The sequence below is a fragment of the Camelus ferus genome, chromosome 1 (assembly GCF_009834535.1).
Source record: "Camelus ferus isolate YT-003-E chromosome 1, BCGSAC_Cfer_1.0, whole genome shotgun sequence".
Taxonomy (NCBI): domain Eukaryota; kingdom Metazoa; phylum Chordata; class Mammalia; order Artiodactyla; family Camelidae; genus Camelus; species Camelus ferus.
This window is the reverse complement of record NC_045696.1, coordinates 81834048-81856391: the sequence shown is the minus strand read 5'-3', so window position 1 is coordinate 81856391 and position 22344 is coordinate 81834048. Positions and strand designations below refer to the sequence as shown.

The window sequence follows — 22344 nt, the reverse complement described above, 5'->3', positions numbered from 1 at the left end:
ATTTATATTGTTGTGCAGCCATCATCACCATCTTCTCCCAAACTCTTTTTTTTTAAACATCTTTTATTGAGTTATAGTCATTTTATAATGTTGTGTCAAATTCCAACATAGAGCACAATTTTTCAGTTATACATGAACATACATATATTCATTGTCACATTTTTTTTTGCTGTGAGCTACCACAAGATTTTGTATATATTTCCCTGTGCTATACAGTGTGATCTTGTTTATCTATTCTGCATATGTCTGTCAGTATCTACAAATTTTGAAATCCCAGTCTGTTCCTTCCCACTCGCCGCCCCTTTGGCAACCACAAGTTTGTATTCTATGTCTATGAGTCTGTTTCTGTTTTGTATTTATACTCTTTTTTTTTTTTTTTTTAGATTCCACATATGAGCGATCTCATATGGTATTTTTCTCTCTTTCTGGCTTACTTCACTTAGAATGACATTCTCCAGGGACATCCATGTTGCTGCAAATGGCGTTATGTTGTCGGTTTTTATGGCTGAGTAGTATTCCATTGTATAAATATACCACATCTTCTTTATCCAGTCATCTGTTGATGGACATTTAGGCTGTTTCCATGTCTTGGCTATTGTAAATAGTGCTGCTATGAACACTGAGGTGCAGGTGTCTTTTTGAAGTAGGGTTCCTTCTGGATATATGCCCAGGAGCGGGATTCCTGGGTTATATGGTAAGTCTATTCCTAGTCTTTTGAGGAATCTCCATACTGTTTTCCACAGTGGCTGCACCAAACTGCATTTCCAGCAGCAGTGTAGGAAGGTTCCCTTTTCTCCACAGCCTCTCCAGCATTTGTCATTTGTGGACTTTTGAATGATGGCCATTCTGACTGGTGTGAGATGATCTTCATCATAGTTTTGATTTGCATTTCTCTGATAATTAGTGATATTGAGCATTTTTTCATGTGCCTATTGATCATTTGTATTTCTTCCTTGGAGAATCCCAAACTCTTTTCATCTTGCAGAATGGAAATTCCATATCCATTAAACATCTCTGTACTTGCCCCTCCCCCCCAGCCCTTGGCAACCAAATCACCATTCTTTTTTTTTTAAATAACATTTTTTATTGAGTTATAGTCATTTTATAATGTTGTGCCACCAAACCACCATTCTTACTGTCTATGATTTTAACTATTTTAGGTGCCTTATGTAAGTGGACTCATATAGTATTTGTCTTTTTGTGATTGGCTTATTTCACTTAGCATAATGTCCTCAAAACTCATCCATGTTGTTGCATGTGTCAAATTATATTCCTTTTTATGGTTGAATAATATTCCATTGTATGTGTAGACCACATTTTCTTTATCCACTCACTGATGGACACTTGGGTTCCTTCCATGTTTTAGCCATGGTGAATAATGCTGCTATGAATAAATACCTCTGAGACCCTGTTTTCAGTATTTTTGGATATATGCCTAGAAGTGGAATTGCTGGATCATATGGTAGTTCTATCTTTAATTTTTTGAGGAATTGCCAAGTTGTTTTCCACAGTGGCTGCATCCTTTTACAGTGCACAAGGGTTCCAGTTTCTCCATATAGTCACCAGTACTTGTTATTAAACAACTTTTTAACTTCAAGACCCATGTGATGAGGTTGTATTTTGGAATAGTAATCCAATTATTTTTGATCCTGATAATTGCCAGTTCCATGTTGTCCTGTGACTCTTCTTGGAGACTGTTCGTAAACAGGCAAATGGGCAACCCTCCTACCAGTAAGATTAAATTAAAAGGCTTACTGCCCCCAGGAAGGAAGATAATATGTAAGGGAATCCTTGTTAGACTGAAAGAAGAGTGGAAAGTCAGCCCATGCTGGTCCTGCTGGATGGCGGGGAGAGGGGGAACAGAGGTAAGAGGGAGAGGGAAAAGTACTTGTCCAGGTTACCCCTACACCCTCCGTGGGTGAGGATGTGATAAGAGTGAGAACACGAAATATTGGGTTATGGTTATACTTAGCCGGAAAGGATATAAGCCGTGGTGTGCTTATAAATGTTTAACAGACAGCTCTCTGGGATAAAAAACAACCAACCAACTCTTATTTTGCAGCATTTTGCAATTCGCATGGTGTAAATACTCCCACCATGACTGATTTCAAGCTACCAATGCAAACTCACTGAACATGGAGTTGGGAAGAGATGTGTCATAGCACATGATCACGTAGCATTTCCCCAGACAGATGTAACAGTGGTAAATAACCTCAGGAGCAGAGACAACAGTTACAGGTAGTAAAATAGTTACTTCTGAGTATTCATTACCTTTGTTTCCAATATAACTAAGTTTAAGAAGTTAAGTTTATAGAAGTTAAGTTTTAATAATGGTTGTGTTCAGCAGCTGACTCCCAAAAGTCATGAAAAGCTGACAACCATTCTCATGAGCTGGCTGCCGCACACCACCGGCAGTAAGCCTCAGTGAGCAGAGCCCAGTGATGAGAGTGCCTCATTAGTGAGGCTCCTGGTGGCTGATTCTTGGGCCCCAGGTGGTGCTCCTGGTTCCCCAGGCCCTGGGGTGGGAGGGATGCAGTGGGTTCTGATGTAGAAGTGCTGAGGCCTCAAGTGGACCAGCAAGGCCTGGAGTCCATATGGGAAGCATCAAGGAATTCTTGATGGAGTTAAAAGGAATTCTTCTTGAGTTAAAAGCCAGGCCTATGGCCTTTGGAAGTGAATGTCACCATGGGCACAACCTTCTTCAGTGGTCACCTGTCCATGGAGCCATCCAGTGGCCATTCTGCAGCAGTATCCATTAAGAGTCCAGAGCACCCTGGTTTTCATGGGCAGGCCCCCCTCCCCAGCAGGAGCTCATATAGGTTCTGTTCCCAGATGCCATTTTGGAGAGAAGCAAGGGGGAGGGGAGGAAATCCCAAAGACAGAGGATTTATCCCAAAGAGATCTGATCACCTAAAAAGAGACCAAACTGGAAGACAACTGTGATTCCACAAATGAACACATTCAAAGTTTGTTTTTCTCTCCCTTGCTACTCATGTGGGTGGACCTTTGCAAAGGAGATCGAGGAGTTGTAGGAAATAAAGACATGGCAGGTTCTTCGCATTTCACTTGGTGTGGAAAATATGTAACGCTGATATGCCCCTCTGCCTTTTCTCCAGGTGCCTTCAAAAAGTAAAATAAATTAATGCTACTGTCATTAATTGGGTTTGAGACTACAGGCAGGTAATTTCCTGCCACTTGTCCATAAAATGAATGCAGGCAATGAGTTGAATTTTCTGTGGTGCTGAGGGTGAAGCGGTGTGTGGCTGTGACTAGGTGTCTGTACTGGGATGGGGTAATTTCACAAGGCAGTGTAGTCAGCAGGGTTCCAGGTAGAGTCCTGTACCTCGTTAGAAGGAAAACAGTGAGAGGGAGATAGAACCACTTCCTGGTCTCCCAAGAGTCTGTTAAAATGGAACTTTCAGTTTCTTCATGGACATAAAGTGAATTTAAAAAGGTAAGATGGCACTGACTTTCTTCAAGTTTAAATTTTAATAGTCCATTAGCTGTAATTTTTAAAATATTTTTATTCTGAAAACGAATTTTCCACAATAATGCCGTTAGTTCAAAAAAATGAGCTCATTTATCTGGCTTTTCTACAAAGGATAATTGAAACATTTAAGGCAAGATTCACTTATTCATCTCCATTTTAGAATGGAAAGAAAGTAGCAGACTTCAGGTACTGGTTAAGGTTAACAAAATACGGGAAAGCTCCTTTTCTTTTTTTCCTTCTGGTCATTTCCTGTGTAAGAGCTTTACATTACTATGGATATTTTATATTAAGACACTTTTGTTTCTGACTTGCTTTATAAACCCACTTTAAAATTTAAAGGCACACAATAAAGCTTTATGCATTTATTAAAATATACACATTTTGGTAAATTTTCCCTTAGTTTCTTGATAAATCAATATATTATCAACACCACAGTCATTTAAAAATAAAACACACTTTATAACATATCTGCATATTATTTCTTTCTTCATGACACTACACACCCCATTGTACAGTGCACCAATGGGAATTAGAAACCACAAGACAAACAAACTTTAACAAATACAGCAAGTTCATACCAGGAAAAAAAAAAAAAAAAAAAAAAGCAGAGAACACCACCAGAAATTACCATCTGCAAAAAGCAAGTTGTACTTCTCAAGGACCAAACAAAAGTGAAACAAGTTAGTAAAATTTACAAGCTGTATTTATAACTTTGGATATGAATTAAACAGTAACGTTTCCTTTCCACAGTGAGAAAAGCTAGAACGTGAGTCCTGTTGTAGATGGTGTGACTACATGGGATGAGGACTGTAGCTGCTCTTTAAAAGACCTGCAGCCCCTTCTACCAGCCCAGACGGTTGAGGTATTTATGCGCCATTGGAGCATTAACTGTGCCTTTGCTTTGGAAAGTGAGGGATTTAGGGTAGATTCTAGCCTTCGGAGTGTTAAGGTGAGTGTGGGAAACAAAGCATCGGCAACCGTCAAGATCAATCAATAGGAGATGTGCAAGGAACAGCCTCCTCACCCCAATATTGGAATATCACAGTTCTTCCTAGTCTGCACTTCCACAATTCCCTTTGGCCAGTCATCAATGCCAATGTCAGGAAAACAGGAAAGAAAAGAAAAGAAAAGAAAAAAGCACAGAGGGAGTCCCTAACAAAAAAATGCAGGCTGCCTGTCTCCTAGTTCTAATATAAAGCCATTTTCTTTCCTTATTATACCAAAATGCACGCAGTGTTCTTGTACAGTAGGAAATTACAGTTACACGCTTTCGGAAGACTTTAAGCCCAAAGCTGTCTTTGTGAAAGCCCTGTGTGAATTTTGTAACTCCATGCACAAAGCATGCGGTTTAATGATTTCTAATACTATTTTAGTTGATACTACAAAATATACGTTCACTTTTGATGGGCTTCACAATTTCCGCTAATCCCTTTCGGGCCTTAAATCCTAAAAAACAAAAACAAAAGCAAAGCAAGCAAACAAACGAAAACCCCAAACATTTTCTTAGAGAAGTAGTTTTGGCAAAAGGCAAGTGCCTAGGTATTTCAGAACGATGCCTGAGTCACTGAAGCCGGGCAAGATGACGAAAGCGTTTTGGAAACGAGGTTGCTCCTCAGGGTGAAAAATATTACAACAGCCGCACTTCTAAAAGCTTAGTGAAAACAGAAGTAGACACAGGAATACCAGTTTTGTACACGAAAGGAGCTTTTTGCTACTCATCACCGTTGAAAAATGGAAAGTAAACGCCCGAGTGAAACAGCATCCACCCGGGGTCCCGCGGGGCGGCGGCCTGGTGCGGGGGGGTGCTGCTTCTGCGCCTGCGCGCTGTTTAATGATTGGCTCTGGGACGGCCGCGCCCCCACGGGGGCCAGTTGGCGCCTCGCTCTCTCTGAGGGACCCCAGAGGGCCCTGTGGACAAGCGTGTCCTCCGCGTCAGGGAGGCATCTGCACGCAGGAGAAACCGGGCCTGCGCGAAAATTCTGGCTAGGAAACTCCTCCTTGACAAGTCGAGCTCTAAATGGCATGAAAACGGAGTGCGAGTTCCATGAGGCGAATTTGGAGCATGTGTTTCCTTTGCTCTGCCCTCCCCGCCAGCGTAAGAAATGAAGGCAGTGCTCCCAGACCCGAGGGCTGCAACCCAGGAGTGGACTGTTAACCGCTGCCCGGACTCGGTGAGTTGACCCTAGCCGTGGCTTCAGACACATTTCCTGATTTCTGACATCTCCACCCAACAAGACGTTCTAATCTGAAATACAGAATTGGTAAACCTGTGGCTGACCCTCAGTGGGCTTCCACTGACATCTTGGTCCTGGTAAAAGCTGGTGGAAAAGGGGACAGCAATTTCCTCCAGTGTTTTAGGCTGATCCTCAGGCTCTTGTAGCTTCTCTGTAACGCGGAGAAGAGGTCTACCTTTGTAAGGTGGACTTCCAAGTGGGATGTAAAGGAGGACAACTTTATCAACCCTTTTCAGGAGAATAAGGGAAAGACATTTCTTTGAAGGAGTTTGTATTCTGTTTCCCAGTAATTAGTGGGTTTGTATCCTGACCCATCCACAGGTTCTAGAGAAGGATGGATCATTAAATTCAACAATTTTTTTCCTGTTTATTAAACAGGCTCATCATGAGCGTTATGTGGACATTTGGTTAGGTATTTGTTTGTTACTAAGAACTAGAACTTCACCTAATTTTGTCATTCAATTCCTTTCACTAGTTTTAAATGGGTTTGCACTTAAGTTGAGTAAACCTTGGAGCTGAGGTTTTACTGTTTACATCAGATAGATATAAACTGTTGTTAGGTTTGGTTGTTTAAACTAACTGCTGAAAATTTTAAAGGGGCTGCGAATAAGTGTGTGTCATCTGTCCACGTGTTAAATGACCATACTTCTCGTATGTTATTGATGAAATCAGACAGGACTCAAAGGAAGAATCATACATTGCTTTGATATGGACAATTTTTCCCCCTTTAATACATTAAGTCTGCTTTGAGTGTGTATGTGATTGACTTCCTCCTTGCCTTTGGCAGATGAAGCCACTGCCCCAGCTTAAAGTCCAGCCTTCCCTGATTCATACTTTCATTTCCTCAATGCCTCCCCACCCAAGGAGAGCCAGCCAGTTTACTTCAACATTCACATCTACTTGTGCGTGAGCCCTGACCTGCTTTCTCAGCAATATTGGCTGTAGTTCTATATATAAATCACTTTGTCAGATGAGCACTCCTGTCAGATGAGCTTCTTGTTTTCCCTTGAAGGAGGCACTGTACAAATTGTTAGTCAGAAGACAGCTATCAGCCACAGCCTACATTTTACTCATGCTAATCTTCCCCTTGGCAAGCCTCTCCCTCATTTCTACCTGGAGAAATTCTGCCTGTTCCACAAGGCTCAACACAAGGGCTGCATTCTCTATAATCTTTCCAGTGGAGGGAGGTCTTTTCCATATTTGAACACCACCCCCACCATGATAACTCCCTCAGCTCGCCTGTCACTTTCACTATTGTTCTTTATTTACGTATCCTATTTCCCCTATTTCTTATGCCACAGCACATAAGCTCTGCACAAAAAGATTGTTAAATAAATATTTCATTTTCCTTTCATCCATCCACCTGTGCATCCCATCTGATCATCAGATACTTACTGAACTTCCTCTATATGCCAGTCACATGTCGTTGGTAAAATCTAGCTCTGAAGCTTATCTGTGGGTTTCAACGATCTATGCTATTGCAGTTCTCTGCCCTCATGGGGAACGACTTGTTTTTATCATGCAGGAATACTTCTTGCTGTCATTACCAACAATTCCTTATTTTTTAAGTTGCCCCCTCATTGGCAAATTTAGCAATGCATAGCAGGGATCTGCATTTGTACACTAAATACACTTCTAGCTTTGTCTTAGCCTTTCTATTTATATTTTTATTTGTCCCAGTTTCCTCACTGAATTCTTTTGTATTATATGTATTTTGATAGCCACCTCACATCCTCTTGAAATGAAACAGAGTACTAATAAATAGAATACAGTTTTAAAAAATCAAGTTATTGGCTCCAAACCACAAATCTGCATGATGAAATCTCGCTGAAAGAGCCCTTGCTATAGAGAATTCAATAAAATATAGGTCTTCCTTGGACTCTGTTCAAGGGGCTAAGTTTCTGAGGTAATTGTAGGGTGATCTTTCTTTTAACATAGTCCCACAAATGTGGTCTTAAGACAATGAATTAGGAAACATTAATATAATCATTCTAGTGACGAATGGTATTTGAAAACTGCATTGTGAAATCTGGGACTGTTTCACAGAGGCTGATAAATGTGAGGGAAAAACATGTCTATTTATCTTGAAAAACTTTTTCTATCATATTAGCTAATTAAAAAACTGAGTGAGTTTAAAAAACTGGGTGAGTGAGATGACTAATTTACTTTAGGGCAATAAAGAGAGCAAAGCTTAAAAAATATAGAGATGCTGGGGAGTACATAGCTCAAATGATAGAGCGCATGCTTAACTTGCATGAGGTCCTGGGTTCAATTCCAGTACCTCCTCTGAAAAAAATAAATAAGTAAACCTAATTACCTCCCTTCCAAAAATAAAATAAAATAAAACTAAGTTATTTTAAAAATATAGAGATGCTATTTGAGAGAAATGACTCCAAAAATGAGAGTAGTTAGTAGAGAGGATCTTCATGAAATTAATACCAGTAGGGTTAACCAAAGCATGTGTTCTCTCTTCTTGGGCTACAGAAACCGCATACCTCTCCCACCAGACAATTGTTACTCTAATACCTGCACCTCACTAGTGAAAGGAAGCTCTTTCACTCACGTTAAGATTTTGTTATTTTGCATTCATCTTTCCCTTTGAACACTTTTAATGAATGTAGCCCCACCCCATCTATCTGAATGTATCTCAAGTTTAACAGATTGTATTTAAACTAGGCAGATTTGTAGAGTCCTAAGACCAGTTCAGAACTTTGTTTTTACAAAAATTGCTGATAACTAATTCAGTCCCCAAGAATATATTTCACACACCAGGCGCTGTATCTTTATGGTTAAGTTTAGGGAAGAGAAAATACGCCATTGCCAAGCATTACATTAAAATGACAAAATGACCTCAGGAAACCAGAGTTCTTAACAGCTGATACAGTGGAAGGCTTGGTTGTTTTATCTACATTCAACATTGTGGGGCTGTGAGCCTCCAGGGTTTAAATGTTACATTTCTTTTTATTCCCATCACTTAGGACTTGGTACATTCTTGATCAGTGTTAGTTTCATAAAAAAAAGTTTGCCTCCTCTATAATTCCAAAGCATGCCAAGATGGTACAAACTTCAACCTTTAAGAAAGAATAGACTTAAACATTAGTTGATCTCCTGGAAAATTTTTCGGATAATGCTAGATCCAGTAGACAGAGAGAGCAAAGATTCTGCTATTTTGATCCCCTTTTAGGAAATTCTTATAAATATTTTAGCTTGATCCAAATTGTTCCTTCACATACATGCGTACACATCTCAGGGCAGTGTTGGAATCCCTGTAACCGAAGACTATAATGCACAGACCATATGTTTTTTCTTGTTGCAGATTTTCTCTTCTGACTTGTTTCTGAGAAAATACGTGTAGGTATTTGGCCCAAATTTAGACCTTACCAGGTAGATTTTTCTCTGGATTTCAGTGAAACTGCTCTGGGAAATAGTAGGAAAGATACATGTCTAATAGAGAGCTACTCCAGGGAAACAAAGTTCAGAAGTGAAATGCGATCTCATGGAATGCAATTACCTAAGTAGCTGTGCTTCAACAGTTTTGTTTTCAGAGTAGCACCCACCTATCAAGTGGTTGCTTTATCTCAAAAAAAATACAGAATGTATAATTTTAGAAATCTGCAATAGAATTTGCAATGTGATCTCAGTGGCTGGGTCACTTCTCCTTGTAAAATTTTTTATCTGATCATAGAACAAACAGCCTACTTCTTCAAGGCATATTAGTGCCATGAAATCGTGCTCCCACTTTGCCCTCTTCATCGTATCAGCAGGAGCTTAGAATCTGGGATAAGAGAAGGCATGACAGAGCGTTAATTTCTGCCAGTGCCCTTCTGGTCTTCACTGTAAGAGATGGTTATTTAGTTTTTTTCTGGGCATTTAGGTAGAGCTTTGATGGTGCTTCTTACCATATTATTGGGTCTGCATGACTGCTTTACAGTGAGTCTGAAATCTTTAGGGTCCTGGTCTCAGAGTCCCTGACCTTTGCTACATCCTAAAGTTCTGGTTTGGAGACCTGTGAGAACCTTGGCGCATAAAAAGAAGTATGCATCTCATTGAATTTGTTTTTGTGAGATTTCAGGACAAAATGTTGCCTGCTGAGCTGAGGAAGTGCCAAATGCCACCTGACTTTGGGGAATGACTCTCAGCCTAGCATGCTGAGAATAGAGCTGTGCCCTCATGGTCTCAGGTGGTTGAAATGCTGCCTTGTGCCCACCCCCCCACCTGCTTCGGCACATCTCCAGGAGGAGCTGCAGCCTCAGTGTGGCCCAAGACCCTGCTTCTTGGGGTCATAGTAAGAAATCAAAAAGATTCAACCAGCAAAGCAAAGGCCTGGGAAACATTTGCTGCCATCAGCTCTGATGGTTGCACCTAAGATAGAATTTCTTGTAGCTTCTTGTTTAATTTTTTTTTAACAAGGGGACCAGTACGGGACCCTGGTTAAACCCTTCGACAGAGCTATCCTGAAGAGCAGAGGTGGCAAATGACAGGCTATGACTGGGGACCAACTTTGGGGAAGGCTGGATTTTTGAAATGAGAGCCCAAGAAGTTTCCACCTTCTAGCCCCAGGTTAAGTTACTAAAAATAAATCACCATCATTTCTACACATTTCTTGCATGTTCACTCCTACTCTGGAGAGTAATCTAACTCATCGTTTGCAATCAGGGCCTCTGAGTTCTGTTTGTGTTTGCTTTTGCTCTTCGCTTTGCTACTTGTCCGGGTGTTTGCCTGCGCATCTGACATTTGCTGGTAATAGAAGCCTTTGTCTTCCGCTGGCCCGCCCCAGTTCTCCTGGCTCTCGCCCTCTGTGGCGTAGGAGAAACCCTCCTCCACCGAGAAGGGGTCGTCCACGTCGTAGCGCTGGTACGTGCTTTGGTGCAGGGCTGCTTCTCGGGCGCTGATTTCCAGGGTGCTGTTCCAGATGCCGTATCCAAAATAAATGAGCATACCTGCAGCGAGGGAGGGGGAGGCACAGGTGAATAAGCAGTTGCTTTGGGATCCATGGGACAAGCAGGGAGATCACTCTTGATGGTGAATGCAGAGCTGGTGGTGGATGTGTTTTCTTTGGTCTACAGTGTTTTGAAAAGACTCAAATTAGATGCCATTTAAAAATTGGGAGATCTTGCGTTAAGCAACCCATATTTACAGCTTCCCCTAAAAAAGTCAGAAGGTCTGACAACACTGCACCCACATTCCTATCTGGAGACTTTTGGCTGGAGGTGAGAACTGGCTGCCTCTTTAGACAGGATATGGGCTCTTGAGGTCTCTTCTGTCCCCACCTCCTATTTGACATCCAGCTCACTATACTCACGTAGGTGCCAGACAGGAATTTGCATTTTCTACACTGGGTTAAATAGTTATGGGTCACTGACAGTGTATTCCCAACCTTCTCATAGCATTTTATTATCCCACACCTCTACTTAGGGACTCCATCTTTTATTTCACCACTTAGCAACATGCATATATTGCCCTACAATTTACTTTGCCATTTTTCACTTACCAGTGGCATAATACATAACTGCTGTTCAGAGCTGTCCACTTTCTTTTGTGGACTTTCAGAGTGTCTAGTGCATGTTACTGTTATGGCCCTTAGAACATCTAGTGTGTGATTCTGTCTTATAGACTGCAGAAAATTGGCACTTAACGTTTGTTGAATGAATGAATGAGAACTCCTGATGAGCATGAAAAGTCCAGTGCAGCCGCCTTGTTTTGATGTCATTCCCAACAAAGGAAAGAAACCTGCCTGCCTAGTTAAATATATCGCATTAATGTAGACCAATATTCCATTTCTATTAGAATTTTTAGGAAAAAAATGAGAATAGTTTGAGACCCCATTTTCTACCTTGAAAAGCCCATGAAGGCTCAGGGCCTGGAACACTGAGAACTCAGGGCCTCGAACACAGAACCGTAGCCTTGGAGGCCAGGAGACATGAGGGTTAAGAGTGAGCTCTGGGTTTAAATCCTGCCTCCACCACTATGAGCTGTGTAACCCTGGACCAGCTACTGAGCCTCTTTGTGCCTCAGCTTTCTCTTCTATGAAACCATGAGAGTATTGTACCTATACCATGGGTTTGCTGTGAGGAGGAAATGAGATAAGCAGTGGTTCTCAACCTAGCTGCACCTGGAAGGTCACCTGGGAAGTTTTGGAACAATCCTGATACCTGAGCCTCCTGCCTGGAGAGTCTGATTTAATTACTCTGCAGTGTGACCCAAACATAGGCATTTTTAAAGCTTCGCAGATGACTACAGTGGTCAGCCAAGGCTGAGAATCCCTGAGATCAGGAACGTTAAAGCTCTTGATGCATGTGCTCTACCGCCAACTCTGGCCATATTGTGGCCGGGCCCCTGGGGGCCCCTGGGTTATGCACCCTCCTTCCACGCCCCGATGTCCTCTTGGGTGGCTCTAGTCTCTTTGACTTTGCAAACCTTGCGGGCATCTGCCGGGCTGTTCGCTTAGAACCACAAGGTGAAGCTTGCTTTCTGCTCTGGTGCTTGAGGGATCCTGCTCCCTTTTGAATGTGAAGTGTGTCTTTTTAAGCTTGGATTTCTCCCTCCTTGTCTCAAATGACTCTCTCCCCTCCCCCTTCCCCCTGTGAAATCAACTTTCCAGGAGCCAAAGTAAGCAGAGATTTATAGTTCTAATTGGTAGTAAATCCTGGAGTTAATCATTTGCAGATGTAGCTATTACTTCTCAAATAGCAACTTCATTTTTCTGACTATAGATCTACTCTTTCTTGTCTGGGGGTGGGGAGTGGCCACAGCGCATAGTTATTATCCTTGTATAGAACAAGGCACCAAATTAAGGTCTCTTCTAAAAGGTCCAGTATGCTGCTTCTTGGAGAACGTCTCTGTTGGAAGCACATTTGAGATCTGAGAATAAATTTCAGAAGACCAAGTTTATCATCAGGCACACACCTCCATTTGCCCAGGTTTTCTTTCTTGCTGGCTTTTCTCCTAGACATCCAGGCAGGTGCCAAAGCTTGCCTTCTCTTCCTGCTTGGTATCTATTATATCAATTCTTTCCTCTTTGATCTCCTTCTCAGACCCTATTTATAAGACTTACTTCCCTACTAAGCTTAATACCATTTTCTTCTTTCCCCCTTGTCCCTAACTTCTCTCCTCTGTACTACACAGGTCATCATTCAAGCACTGCTTTGACGTCTGTTCTGACAAACCTTCCTCTGCCCCGACCAGGTATTGGGGTATCAGGTAGATTGATTTATGGGAATTCTCTGAGAGCCTTTGGTGTGATTATGCATAAAATAATTGCTATTTAGAGCTGGAAAAGAGCCTCTGTCATTTATCTATCTGACTACCTTCATTTTACAGAAGAAGAAATGGAAGCTGGGAAAGACTAAGTCACTTGAGTGGCTCTGAGAAGGGCAACCCCAGCATTCCGTGTGGACAGAGGAAAGGCTCTAGCACATCCAACCCTCCACCGCGCCCCCGCCCCGGCTGGGCCATGAACTGTGCCTAGTGCAGTAAATATTCAGTATGAGGTTAGGTCTTATTTTTGGAGTGGCTGGGCCTGAAAGGAACACGAGTATGTGTGTGTGTGTGTATGTGTGTATATGTGTCTGTGCACAAATGTGTCGACTGTGATTACTTTGGGAAAGCAGTCCATGGAAAACTGCCACATAAATATTTATGGGCGTTTTAATGTTTGCTCTGAGCCCCCTACAGTTTCAAAGGTGTGTTATTCTGTCTTCAAAAATGCATTTCAAATATGAGTGCTATGAGCCAAGGAGGAACTGTGTGCCTGCAGCCCGACAGAACGGGTCGCTGGCCAGACAAACGCAGCTCCTGGGTCTTGACATCCTGTCTGCCTTCATCCCTCTTGCTGGCCTTTGAGTCAACTCAGGAAAGTGGTGTGTGGTAGAGAAGAATTGGAGACAAGGAAAAATGGAAGGGGACAAAGAAACAGGGGAACAAATGAAGGGAGGGAGGGAAGCAGAGGAGAGAGAGAGAAGAGAGACAAACATGTATTACCATCTGTCACACATCAACAAGGGCTTTGTGTCAGAGGAGTAAACAGAGCCGCTAAAAGCCTGCTGTGTAGAAGCAGGGTGTTTTGTTTCTGCTACTTTTTTCAGTTGGCTTAGAGAACTAGCATGAGGTAGTTTCTGAAAAATCTGTGGGGATTCTGGGAATCCTGAATCATCTGAACTAGACTTCACCCAGCGCTTCTGGTGCTGAGGTCCTAGGATGATGCATCACATCATTATGTCGTACCTTTCTCCCAAAATGTTCTACAAATGTTATTTTGTTTAGACTCCTCCTAGCCTGTTTGGGAATGGTGTGTGTGTGTGTTGGGGGAGGTTATGATTATATGCATTACACAGGCAGGAAACTTGGGGCACAGGACAAAATACAGAATTTTCCACAGCTGCAGTTAAAACCCTTCTGGGTCCCTCCATGTCCTAATCCAGGGTACTTCCAGCTGTTATTTCTCCCATCTACCAGGGGTGGCTGTGAGGTAGAGACTGATCAGAAACAATTTTTCTTGAATTTACTTTTGAAGAATTCAAAACTTACAGAGGTGGAGAGACTTGAATAAAGAAGGCCCTCTACTCATCACTCGCCCCCTCCCCTGCCCCTTTCTCTTTAGCTCATTTTGAAATAAATCCCTTGCATCCTGTTTCATCTGTAAATATTTTAGTATCTAACTCTAAAGTAGACCCCTTTAAAAAACTTAGTATCATTCTCACATCTAAAAACAAATAATGATTCCTTAATATCATCTGCTATCCAGCAGCATTAAAATTTCCCTGAATTTTATACAGGTGGAGATAAACTCTTCACCTTTTGAGGCTATACACTTATTCCAGTGATGCTATCATTGCTTGAAATAGTTTTTGGACCCTGTATTTAGGTTGTTGCTGGGATTGGCACCATATCTTTTGTAAACCTTTACAGATGGTAAAGTTTTATCTTTTGAGAGTGGACTTACTTTTGGCATAAGCCAGAAGTCAAGAATAAGCCTCAAGAATAAGATGGCTAATTGGTAAATAATATTATTTATTCTATTTGATTATTTAATTCTCCTATTCCTTAAAAACTTAGATCTACTGTTTTGTAGTTACACATCTGATGTTTGAAAAACTTAAAGTCAAGTATGATGTTAAAAATCAAACAGGAATCAGCTTTTGTGCTGAGCTGGGTCATGGAGGCCCCCCTGCTGGACTGGAGTGATTTTTTTAGTTGATGGATCATGAACAGTAGGGGACACTCAAGGCAGCAACTAGTTAGCAGCAGGCACAGAAGTGTTTCAATATTTTAACAACCAACACTGCTTGACTGGGCACCTGCTAATGGCCATGAGTCATGTGAGAGGCTGTTTGCGTTGAAGGGAAATATTCAAAGGGAGGCCCTGACTTCTTTTCCAGGCCAAAGTTCTTCAGTGGAGAATGTGCCTGTGAGAGGTTTGGGTTAGATAAGATGAAGAATCATGCCTTCAGCAATTGAATGGGTTTTCTTTATGTGACAGAACACCTTGTGATTGGAAAGCCCTTTATAGAAACGCACTTTCTCGTCCATCATCCCAGAGAAGTTAAGAACTGCACCATACACCAGTGATAAAAATGGCACTGGAACTCACATCTCTGGAGTCTGAATGGAGGGCTGCTCCCATCCCACCCAGTGGCCTCCGGGGAGGGTTTAAGGTTGCCAAGCTGCCTTCAGTGCCAGGCACCCCAGCATCAGCTGGAAAAATGCCTGCTTATTCCCCCGGTGTTGGTGCATCCTGTGCAAATTAAGCAAAAGACCTCAAACCTGTAAGTGAGAGGGGTAGGGTAGTGGGCCCTCTAGATCATATGGGAAAAATCCTAGAATAAAAATTCAGTTTGGAAAAGAGGCTGGGTGACCTGGTGCTTGACAAATTTCCAACCCTGCAGGCACAAGCTCAGGTTGTGAAGCAGGTTCCTGATCTCTGGAGTCCCCCAGGAGCTTTCTGTCCTCTGCCCGTGGCTCCACGCTCAGGGCAGCTGGGCCAGAAGAGGTGGGCCACCTGACCTCCGGCTGGGTGGAGCTGTCTCTTCCTGGGGCGTGCTTTCCAGCAGGAAGCCCTGCCCTCTGCAGATAACTGAGGCACTTTGTTATGTCCAGAGGTTTTTTTAAATTTATTTTTTATTTTTACTACTCTGGGATCAACTTTCCAAAACAGACACTTGCTTATGCAGAAATGAAGACTGGACGGTAATGAGAAGGTAGCCTCCCATCCAGCACAATCCCCACCAACTCCCACTCTGCTGGTTATTTTTTAAATACCACCACAAGCCCTGTTGATTATAATAACATTAAGGTTTGTTTAATACGGCGTGGCCAGGAAGAGCAGGCTCAGGATGGAATGGGGACCAGGGGAGATTCTTTCCTGGCCCTGCAGCTGATCTAACATAAAGTCACCTTCTCTATGCCTCAGTTTCCCATCTGCAAAATGGACCTGGCGACCCTTATTTTATTTGAGGAGTATAATGCCTGTAAGACAGAATGCAGTCCTGTTAAAGAATATGAAAAAGTCTAGCAATCCAAGCTAGCAATCCCACTTCTAGCTCAACAGAAGCCCAAGGGTAATGTGTTTGCGTGTCCACCAAAAACATGTACAAGAATGCTGATAGCTGCTCTGTTCGTACTGGACACATGCTAAATGTCCATGGACACCAGAATGGATAAATCCACTGTGGTACATTGACACAGCGGAAGGCTAGACCACAAGGAGAATGAAGAAACTAAAACTACAAGCACAATATGGGTGAATCTCGCAGAGGTAATGTTGAGGGCAGGAAGCCCATAGCCCTACTCTTTCCTGGCTTTTCTCTTCTGGGTGCACCACACATGCCTGCTCCAGGGCGTTCACTGTGATGTGCCCTTTTTCCTTCTCAGCTGCCACTGGGTGCAGGGCCATGGGTCACTCTGCCCCCTCCTCCCCAGGCATCTTCCTGTCTAGCCCAGCACCCTGCCAGCCTGCAGCCTCCACAGGGTTCACTGACATCCCCCCTCCTTCTTGGAATCACCCTGACCCTGTTGCCACCCTCATCCTGGCCTCCATGATTTTTCTGAGTGTGACTTTGATGTTGAACCTGCCAATTGTTTTCTCGTCTCCTAAAAGGAGAATTTCACACTTAGGTACGGAACATGTCTTGGTGCCCTCTCCAGTCTCAATTCATGGCCCCCTTCTCTCCCTCCTCTTCCTATCATCACAATGGCTGTTTTGAGTCAATTTCCAATAGGATTTCAGATGAGCACTCAGGCATAGACCATAAAGTGTGCCTTCTCTGTGGGATATTTATGTTTTGGTGTAGGATTTATGAGATCCATTGCCCAAATCACAAGTCCTATCTGTCCTCTAAAGCTATAGACAAGAATTTGTTTTCCTCAAGGGACTGAAAAAATTCCGATGAAAACTTGGCAGCACCCAAGGTAAGGGTGCCTGTGAGCTGGTCTAAATGATGGTTAATTTACAGTAAAGGCCCAAAGGGACTAGTAGATCCTGGCAGATGACTGGAAAACACCATCGTGAAGTATTCTCACTGGTCCCTGCTAGTTTCATATTCCCTGAGACTCTGCCCAACCTGTTGAGGTGTTCTTTTACAAAACTGCATCATCTAAGAGAAGGAAATGAAGGCTGCTTTGTGCTCATTTTGTTGGGATTATTAAACATTTGGTATTTGTGTTATTTCTCTTGTTTGAAGGAAGAGAAACAAGTGCTGGGTAGTCTTGTTGGGACTGTGCCTCGTTTTACTCTGTGAGTTGTGCTCTTCTGAAGGTCAAGAGCTTAGCAAAACATTGTTACAAAAATGCTGTAATTAAGATTCATTTAGAGGAGGTTGGGGGGAAATGTGTCTTAGAAGATTATAAAGTTATGACTCAGTCTAACCATGTAAATCTTAACAAAAAAGTAGCTGGTGTTTCACAAAAAGCTCCATTTAGAAATCTACTGTTCTCCCCAGAAAATTTATGTTATAAATAGATTAAAAAGAAAAACCTGACATTTTGGAAGCTCAGAAGTATAGTGATGGGATATTTATTCTATAAGATTATCAAAGATTTTGTAAGCTAATTTGGAGTTGTGGGGTGGATGTATTTTATATATGCCAAAATAGGGAGTTTTGTGGTTAAATTATCTGCCCTGCTTGCTAATATCTTCTTATTCTTCTCTCTAGATCAGTGGCTGTCAAGTTTGAGCAAGCATCAGAATTACCCGGAGGGCTTGTTAGAACCTAAATTGCCCCCTGGGGATTCTGATTCTGTCTGTAGTTCTGAAATTGTCTTTCTAACTGTTTCCATGTAATATTGATGCTGCTGGTCTGGGACCACAGTTTGAGAACCACCATTCTATATCATTGTAAATCTGGCTGCTCATTAAAATTACTTAGGGGAGCTTTCAAACTACCCAGTGCTTGGCCATGCCAGATAAATTGAACCAGGGTGTCTCTCTTGGGGAATACTGGGCAGAGAACGTTTCAGAAGCAACTCAGGTAATGCTGATGTGTAGTCAGGGTTGAGAAGTCTTTATTCCAGCAAAACTGACTCCTACACCAAAGATCATGATACCAGAGCAGTTAGCAGCTGGCGGCGGGGTGCTTGTTGAACTGCAGGCTCCGGTGCCCTCTGTCTGGCCAGCTCAGGCTGCAGGGTGGCGTGCTCCCACGTCAGGGAGTATCAGTTTCTGTATCAGAGCCAGTTTGAAGTCTGTGCTATCGGCAAGATTACAAAAGGTTCTCTGGGAGTTTTCTTCTGCCTGATAACTGGGAAAGCAGCCTGAGTCAGAACAGGTTCACACTGTACTTTGGCATATGATAGCTAGTCTGGGGGACAATGAATCATTTTAGATTTTTAAAGAAAGGCAGGAAATAAATAGTTTTTATTGCTTTCCCCGATACTTTCTTATTTAATCCCCAAACAGCAACCAGATCAAGGCTAGTAGAATTATCTGCATTTTTACAGATGAGTTCACTTAACTAAGGAGAACTTCCCAAGGTCACAGGGAAGTGGCAGAGCTGTGATTTGAGCTTGGGGCTGTCTGACTCCAAAGGCAAGGGCCCCTGCCACGTCACCACTTTTGCAAAATTCATCTCGTGCTCCAGAGACATAGATATTATGCAAGACTGACTACATAGTTTTTGAGTCACAGTGTAAAAGGAAACCATGGGGCTTCTTGTTAAAAAACTGTTGGGGATTCACGAAGACAGCACCAGAGCATCAGACCAGATGTGAGGCCCTGTGTGACTGCACAGGTCATCTACCCGTGAAGCCAGCTCTGATGTTATGTGTTAATCTGCACAGACTACATATCAAACACTCTGAGCAAATAGGAAGATCTGCTCAGAGGCACTCTGGTGGGAAGGTAGGAGCCCCAGGTCTGAGCCTGGAGCTTCTGGATTGTAGTAATAGCCCTGTGCATAACTTTGTGTTATTCCTGTTGACCTTGAGCATGGTACTTAACCTCTTGGAGGTCCAGTTTACTTATCTATAAAATTGAGAGAGGGAGAAGTGGGGAAGTGGTGGACCATGTCAGTGTTTCTCAAACTCTGATATATTTCATTTTTATACCACATTTTTAGTACAGTTGCTGTGATCATGGACTCTGGACCACACCACCTGAATTCTAATTTGGTTTTGCTATATTCTAACTGTGTAGCCTCAGTCAAGGGCCTCAGTTTCTTCATCTGTAAAATGGAGATGGTTGTGAGGGTTAAATAAGTTAATATATGCAAAGCCCTTGGAACGATGGCTGCTATATAATGAGTGCTATAGTGTTAATGATTACTTTGACTCATATGGCACCTGTACTAGCACTAATATTTTTTCTTTGATTTGATTCACTTTTAAAATTTAAAAATAATTGCTAGATTCATGTGAGTGTGCATATTTTTCTAGTATATGTGAAAGGGTATAATAACTATATTTTAAAAAGTTCATTCATATACTGTCTCAAATCAGTCCAGATACTAACAATGGAATGGTCACCACCCTGTGGGTAACATTGTGCTAGGTGTTGAAGGCTTCTTCTAGTCTAAATAGTCCAGGAGCAGATGAATAAATGCATGTGTATTTGTATCTGTGCCTTCATTCATTTGACAAATACATGACTCTAATATTTCCACTCACTTCATTTTCTACCCATAGAGGAATATTCCTATTGTTTAGCTTCTTGTTCCAGTGAAAAAAATGTTTAAACAGAAAAGAGGGATTGTGAATAAATCATATAAATACTTCGAACTTTGACGAGTCAGTGGGGTCCTTTCAAGAGATCCCTTAAAGACTAACAAGGGATGAGGCTTAGAGTAGTGAAAAATTGGTACAAAATGCTTACAGGAAGGCATAGTATGGCCTTCAGAGGTGAAGAATTTGCTGGGAGACATAGGCCCTTTCCTTTGAGTACCATGTTTTCCCCTTACTTCCCCCTACCTAAATCTTATAGGCTCAGTTCAAATTCTACCTCCTCAAAGGCCTTTCTGGCTATTCTGGCTGGAAGTTTCCTTTTTCTCATCTGAAGGGTGCTTTATAATCATAGAGAAGTGTTGTTAAGCACGAGCTGTGTTCCAGGCACAGTGGTCACCATGCTGAACACCCATATCCCTGACCTCAAGGAGTCAGTAGGCTACAACTCAGTGCGTCTGTACTGCCAATTCATGTGTATTTGTCTTGCCTCCCTTAAGGCAGGGTTACTTATTCCTTGCTCTTATATTCCTCAAAGCACCTAAGGACCCTCTTTAACTAAGTATTTGTTATTGGAGATTCCAGGGAAATACAAAAATAGTAACTAAGGAAATTTAAAATTAGTCTTCCCTTAAACATCCCTCTCAAGTTATCATGAGCGCCAATCCCCAGACATTTCATTAACATCAGTGATTGTCATATATGATAAACATGTAATGAGAATATAATATAAATTTATCCCCAAGGAAAACTAGAAATCTTGGGAAAGATACAGGACTTCCTGAAGGCAATGAAAGTGAGTTTAGAGAAAGCAACTGCAATTCACTCAAAGCTGTGGACGTTGAGGACCTGGCAGAGTCCTACCAGTTATCAACAGAAGAAGAGAAAATCAACAAGGATGATGTTGTGGTGGGTACTTCCCAACAGAATAACTGGAATATCAAAGGATGAAGAAAGACCTTGGGAAAAGTGAAAAACTCTTGAATATTTTGTAAAAGTCAATAAAAAGTGAGGGCTGTTAAATGGTGCCATAATGTAATTTTGTCAAAAAATTGTGCCAAAAACCCCATACTTATCTCATACTTTGCTCATTTAAAAATATGGCATGATTGCTGTTTTAATTTAATTTTGTCAAATGGAAGATAAATACAATTTTTCATAATTTTTAGTTTGTCATAATTTTTAGTTTCTATAGATTCCAATCAGCCTTTCCCACCCTCACTTTTATATGTTATTTTTTTCCTTTTTAAAAGATGTGGATTCATTTTCAAGTGGACTTTTTATAGTACTAATTATCCACAAGGAGAATGTCCAGTAATAGTATAATAGTATTCAATGAAGTGATGGATTGATCAGTATCATTCTTCAGAACCAACAACCAAGATCATAACAGGCAGAAAGGGCACAATTGGCTTTTTTGACTCTGAAGCAGAAAGGAAAGATCCACAGAATCAGCAAGATTTCTCTTGGAATGGAGATGCCCAGTCCAGCTAGGAGGTGATTTTGGGATAAGCCTGTTTATGGCCTTAAAAGGGAATGCTCAAGGTTCCAAGGGAAGTTGCTTACCCACAAAGCACCAGACTGCAAACCGGATCCATGTGATGGTGGAGAGCTTTAGCATGAGATATATATTCACCAGCATGGCAAAGGCAGGCACAAAGGGGAGACAAGGGGCCATGTAGGGCAGCTTCTTGGGGTTCTCTGGCTGCTGCAGGATCACAAACACCAGAGCGCTGATCAGCAGCACCATCAGAACAACCAGAAGGATGGCCCACCAGCTCTTCTCTGAGATGTAGTCGGAACCAAAGATGATGAAGGAGCAGAAGATGAACATGAGGATGAAGAGCAGGAGCACACAGACAGTCACTGTGTGCCCCGTGGCTGCTGTGGGCCGGTCCATCTTGCCTGGAAGGCCCAGCTGGATCCTCATGGTGTAGTAACGGGGCCCAATAAGCTTCTTTAACTTGATGAGATAAATGTTTTCAGATTCGTCAGCTTCTATACCTGTGGTCATGTCCACGGTGCCATAGTTGGGGTGGTTGACATTGTAGGTTGACTTGTCTGATTTCCCAATGAGCATCTCATTGTCTCCCAAAGATGGTAAGTTCTTGGCTCCACATGTGTTGGTGGCTGGGCCGGAAAATTCTTCCCCTTCACTCATAGGAGAACAAACTTCCTTCTCACAGTCAGCCAGAATGCCCTCCTTCTTCTTTGTGTGCTCCTCAGACAAGAACTTGACAAAGCCATCAATGTCACTCTCTGGTTGGTATCGAAGGAGCAAGACGCAGACAGAGACCAAAGTGTAGGCGAGGAGGGTGCCGATGGACATCATCTCAATCAAGTCTCTCAGGCTGACTAATAGGGAGAGAAGGGCTGCCAGGAACCCTGACACGATGCAGGCCACCACTGGGGTCTCTGTGTAGGAGCTCACATGAGCCAGGAACCTGGAGGAAGAGGCAAGCAGAAGGTTAA

The 22344-nt window shown here is 42.3% G+C and overlaps 1 protein-coding gene across 2 annotated transcripts in view; it reads right to left on the bottom strand.

Moving 5' to 3' along the window:
• Positions 1–6756: 6756 nt before the first annotated feature.
• The window catches only part of SLC7A14 (solute carrier family 7 member 14), a 102745-nt gene continuing 87157 nt past the window's right edge, over positions 6757–22344 (bottom strand). The window contains exons 7-8 of one of the 2 annotated variants that reach the window (XM_006188079.2): positions 21439–22316; positions 6757–10664 (exon numbers count right to left, since the gene is read on the bottom strand). In XM_006188079.2, coding sequence (XP_006188141.1) covers positions 10342–10664; positions 21439–22316 — 1201 coding nt within the window. In that variant the 3' untranslated portion in view covers positions 6757–10341. Of the gene's footprint in view, positions 10665–10685; positions 10785–21438; positions 22317–22344 lie in introns of those variants that run through there. The other variant, XM_032484424.1, reaches the window with a different exon arrangement.